This window comes from Orycteropus afer, unplaced genomic scaffold (assembly GCF_000298275.1).
Source record: "Orycteropus afer afer isolate SDZICR_OR568_19922 unplaced genomic scaffold, OryAfe1.0 scaffold00036, whole genome shotgun sequence".
Taxonomy (NCBI): Eukaryota; Metazoa; Chordata; class Mammalia; order Tubulidentata; family Orycteropodidae; genus Orycteropus; species Orycteropus afer.
The window spans coordinates 8,748,623-8,754,309 of record NW_006921623.1 but is presented as its reverse complement, the minus strand read 5'-3'; the positions used below and the strand labels follow the sequence as shown (position 1 = coordinate 8,754,309).

The 5,687-nt window shown below is 37.8% G+C and overlaps 1 protein-coding gene across 1 annotated transcript in view; it reads right to left on the bottom strand.

Annotated features, from left to right (window-relative positions):
• Positions 1 to 5,687, bottom strand: part of NXPE1 (neurexophilin and PC-esterase domain family member 1) — an 18,586-nt gene that overhangs the window by 7,873 nt on the left and 5,026 nt on the right. The window contains exon 2 of the mRNA XM_007936518.1: positions 5,350 to 5,411. Coding sequence (XP_007934709.1) covers positions 5,350 to 5,411 — 62 coding nt within the window. The remainder of the gene's footprint in view (positions 1 to 5,349; positions 5,412 to 5,687) is intronic.

Genomic DNA, 5,687 nt, shown 5'->3' with positions numbered 1-5,687 from the left:
TAGTATGTTATGCCAATTGAGCTTGATGTCACCTGTGGCTATGGTCCTGAGCCCACAGGTCTAACTACTTGCTCCCTCTGGGTAGCTGGCTGTGGCCAAGAAGTGACTACAGCCATGTCCTTTGTCAGTTCTACTATATACCTGGGAATTCTTACAGAGCATACAAATAGACTTGTAGAAACATTGTCTGCCAACCCTATACATGGTCATGGGCACACTCCCCCCTGCATAGAAATACCTAATAGTTCAGCCTGTCCACCCGTCTATCCACTCATATATCAATGTTTTCAAGCTGATCTTTGAAATCTTCTGCTCAGCTCTTTTATTTTGTCATTTCTTCCATTTACTTTAGATACTTTCTGTTCAAGAGCAAGTTTCACAGTCTCTTCTGACATACATTTTGGTCTTTTCTTCCTTTCCTGTCTTTTCAATCACCTTTTTCTTTCTTCGTGTATAATATTCTTGAAATCATCCCACAATTCACTGGTTTTTGATCATTGATGTTCAATCCATCAAATCTATTCTTTAAATGGTCTCTAAATTCAGATGGGATATAATCAAGGTCATATTTTGGCTCTCATGGACTTGTTTTAATTGTCTTCATCTTCAACTTGGACTTGAATCTGCCCAGTTGATGGTCTTTTCCACAGTCAGCTCCTGGCCTTGTTTTGGCTGAAGATATTGAGCTTCTTCATGGCCTCTTTCCACAGAGGTAGACGATCTGATTGCTGTGTATTCCATCTGGTGAAGTCCACATGTATAACCACTGTTTATGTTGTTGAAAAAAGGTATTTGCAATGGATAAATTGTTGGTCTTACAAAATTCTATCATGCAATCTCCAGTGTCACTTCTATCACCAAGGCCATATCTTCCAACTTTTGGTGATTCTTCTTTGTTTCCAACTTTTGGATTCCAATCATCAGTAATAATCAACACATCTTGATTGCATGTTTGGTCAATTTCAGGCTGCAGAAATTGGTAAAAATCTTCAATTTCATCATTTGTGGCTTTGGTGGTTGGTGTGTAAATTTGAACAATAGTAGTATTAACTGGTCTTCCTTGTAGGCGTATGGATTTTACTCTATCACTGACAGCATTGTACTTCAGGATAACTCTTAAAACTTTCTTTGTGATGATGAATGTCATGGCATTTCTCTTCAATTTATCTTTTCTGACACAGTAGATCATATGGTTGTCTGAATCAAAATGGCCAAAACCAGTCATTTCAGCTCACTAATGCCTAGGATATTGACCTTTATGTGTTCCATTTCATTTTTGACAACTTCCAATTTTCCTAGATTCGTACTTCATACATTCCATGTTCCAATTATTAACGAATGTTTGGAGCTCTTTCTTCCCATTTTGAATTGTGCCACATCAGCAAATGGAGATCCCAGAAGCTTTACTCCATCTGTGTCATTAAGGTCGACTCCACTTCGAGGAGGCATCTCTTCCCCCAGTAGTATTTTGAGTGCCTTCTGACTGAGGGGCTCATCTTCTGGCACTATATGGAACAATGTTTTAGGGCAGTTCATAAAGTTTTCCAGTAATATATCAGACAGTACTGGCCAGTTCTTTGAGAAGTGTATGACACCTTACTTCTTCCAAGTCTGCCTTACTTTAGAAGCACCACTGAAATTTGTCTACCATGGGTGACCCTGCTGGAATTTGAAATACTGGTGGCATAGCCTCTAGTCTCACAGCAACACACAAACCACTACAGTACAACAAACTGACAGACAAGTGGTGGACAGGTGTGATACTTAGTCTTAATTATGTAGTCTATGGGCAAAGTGGCAAAATGGTGCTGGAGGCAGAGTTGATAAATTCATGTGGCATCTAGCCTTGGTGATGTGGCTTGTTGAAATGAGTTTTCATAATGGTATAAGTTAGTTTCTTTGAATTTTAGTGTGACATTGTTGGGATTCTATAAGGCTTAGTGGTATTGCCACCTGGATGGTTGAATACCATAACCCTGAAGATTTGAGAGCCATTTTTATAAAATATTGCCCATCCTAATATGTAACAGAATATCTGGGTGAGAAGATAGTATTTGATCTTATTATTATAAGTTATATCTTGTATACTATTTATATGTCAGTTTATTCATTTTGCCAAATGTCAAACTAAGTGCTCTTTAGGAATATTTCAAATATCGAACAAATTCTCTTATGGTTCCAAACCAAACCAAACTAACAGCCATTGAATTGATTCCAACTCATAGCGACCTCCATTGGGTTTCCAAGATTCTAAACCTTTATGGAAGCAGACTGCCTCTTCTTTCTTCTGCAGAGCAGCTGGTGGGTTCAAACCACTGACTTTTGGTTAGCAGCCAAATGCCTTAACCACTACCCCACCAGAGCTCCTTTTCTGTTATGATTACTTGTGTATATTTATTTTACTTAACAATTTTAGAATAAGCTTGAGCACTTTTGACAGTATGTGGGTAATGATAGTAGGATTCCATTATATTTGTTGAGATTGGGATTAGAGTCTGTGGGAGTCAGATTTATGTCCCCCCCCCCCAAAAGTCCATATCCTAATCCTCAGAACCTGTGTACATGTTACCTTCTGTGGCAAAGGGACTTTCCAGATGCTATTGAGAATGTGGACTTTGAGCTTGGGAAATTATCCTGGATTATCCCTATTCATTCAGTTTAATTACATGAGTCCTTAAAAGTGGAAGAAGGAGATGGAAGAACAGGTCATAGAGATGTGACATGAGGACTCAACCTGCTGTTATTGGCTCTGAAGATGGAGAAAGGTGGTTAGGAGATATATGGGCAGCCTCTAGAAACTGGAGAAACAAGGAAATGGATTCTCCTGTAGAGACTTCAGAAAGGATGCAGTCATGCTTATACTTTGATTTTTAGTTCAGTAAGACCTACACCATACTTCTCATACACAGAAGTAAAATTTTTGTTGTTTTAAGCAACTAAGCTTGTGATAATTTGGTATAGTAGCAATAGGAAACTAATAGATAATTACATCTTTTTAATACCAAGCCATCCCATCTAGAAACAGTTCAAATTTTCTATTTATTTAGATTTTATATCCCTTAGTAATATTTTAAATTGTCTTTCTAAAGCTTGTGCATATTTTGTTAAATTGTGAATTAACATTTTAAAGCACAAAGTGGATCTCTCCCTCAGCTGATTTCTACAGCTTTCAAAAGCCTTTGGATCCTCAGTATGTCCTTTGAGAATCTCCATGATTTCACTTCTTCCTCCTTTCAAGCCTTATCCTTTGCTACTTTGCACCATATGTTACCCCCATGGTAATTTTGCTTGTGACTAGGGGTGAAATAAAAATATAGAATGCCTAATTAAATCATTTGTAACAAGTAATAATTTTTTATGCTCAGTGCCATATTTTTCCTTTATCTCAATGTATATAGGCATAAACCAAGAATACCAAACTCGCTACTATTTAATCAATTCCAACTCATGGTGACCCCATGTGTTACAGAGTAGAACTGTTCCATAGGGTTTTCTTAACTGTAATAATTATGGGAGCAGATTTCTAGGCCTTTCTTCTGCAGCACCACTAGGAGTGGCCTTTGAACTGCCAATCTTTAGGTTAGTAGTCCAGCACAAATCATTTGCACCTTGTGTATATGCATAAAACCAAAAACCAAACTCACTGCCATTGAGTTGATTCGACTCATAGCGACCCCTCCTTGGATTTCTGAGGCAGTATCTCTATGGAAGTAGATTGCCCAATCTTCCTTCTGAGAAGTGGCTGTTGACTTTGAACCACCAGCCTTCTGGTTAGCAGTCAAGTGTCTTAGGCACTATGCTACCAGAGCTCCCATGTATATGCATAGGTAATTAGAAATTAAAATTTAACTGGGCATTTAATGTTTTTATTTGCTGTATCTGGCTCTCCTACTCATGATCTTTATAAGCTTCTCTTTCACCTTACTCTCTGACTATAGAGATCCTTCAAGACTCAATCAAATACCAACTTTAAGTGAAACCCTTCTACATTTTTACTTTCTTCATGGAATTGATTGGTTGCATGTCTTTCAGATAAACCTTGTGGAGCATTTATTCTTCTCCTTTTGTCCATAATGCCTCATAACTATTAGAGCCTCAATAAATATTTACAGAATAAGTGAATAAATACTAGGAATTAATCATTATGAGGTGAAGTAAATCTCATAATGAAGATTATTGGTAAGCTAAGATGGACTTTATAAAAAAGTAAATTTAAGGTAATGTAAACTTTATTTTTTCCTAAATAACATGGCTTTGTGTTTGCCATGAAAATACATTTAGTAAATTAGAAACTCCATATAAAATTGTTGCATGCATCAGCTAAAAGTGAGAAACCCAAACCAAAATATTTTTACTCTGAAGCTGTGGATACCAAAAAAACCAAACCAAACTCACTGCCATTGGGTTGGTCCCAATTCATAGTGTCTCCTCCTTGGGTTTTTGAGCAGTATCTGTATGGAAGTAGATTGCCCAGTCTTCCTTACAATGAGTGGCTAGTGGGTTTGCACCACCAGCCTCTGGTTAGCAGCTGTGGATAGCTAACAAAACATTTTCACTAGTGTCTCAGACAGAATCAGTGGCTCTATGAGGCAAGTTCTCAGAATTAAATATGAATGTAGGATACTAATATTTTCCCCTTTGGATAAATTGAGATGAAATATGCAGGGGTCATGGCCAATGAAGCAAAATGGGAACAGACCTGAATTTTTAAAATTTGGGTGAAACAGAATGATAACCAGAATGGGAAAAATTACAGGGTGAAGCTTTGGAAAAGTGAGCCTTTTCAGGAGTCTGATGATATTGGATTATTGTTAAGACTGTGGAGAGTGAAATATATTCAAAATGGTATGGTCAGCCATCTTTGAGAAGGTCACTGCTGTTCTGATCTGCCAGTCAAGAGATTTGGTTGCTTTACAATGTACATACTACCTTTGCTTTCTAAGAGGGAGACTAAGATTCTAGAAGGGCTTCACCCATAATTTTTTCCATTCCAGCTATCATTCCAGTTAACCTATATTTTGAAATATTAGGGCTGTTTTGTTGTTGCTTTATTGGCCGTGACTGGACTGAGAAGAACCAGTTTGAAGCCCGGGAGGTATGTAGTAAATGAAGTTTGAAATTATTTGCTAGAATTGATTTCCCTCTTTAAAATCCAAGATGTTTGTCCTAATAGACAACCATTAGAAACTGAGCTCCAGGACAACTATGATTATTGGAGTTGATACTAATCAACTTTCCTCAAGAACCAAAATTGGATAGCTAGGTAAAATTCTGAAAAGCAATGTAGCAAGAATTTCCCTGAAAAGACTTATGCTAAGCAATGCCCACCATAGGACAGGGCTGACTTACTGTTACATCGGGAGACAGCAATGTGTTTAAGGCCTTTCATCATTTCAACTCCCACATTGGACCTTCAAAAAATAGGATGATTAATTAGTCTTTTGCCTGTCCACACAATGCAAATAACATGACTCACCTGCTTGGGAGAGAAGGATGATTTTAAACTATCATTGTTGATGTGAAGTTTAGATATATTGTTATTGTTATTATGTGCCGTTGAGTTGGCCGTGAGTCATAGCGACTCCTCCTTGCGTTTCCGAGGTGGTATCACTATGGAAGTAGATTGCCCAACCTTCCTTCTGAGGAGTGGCTGGTGGGTTTGAACCACCAGCTTTCTGGTTAGCAGT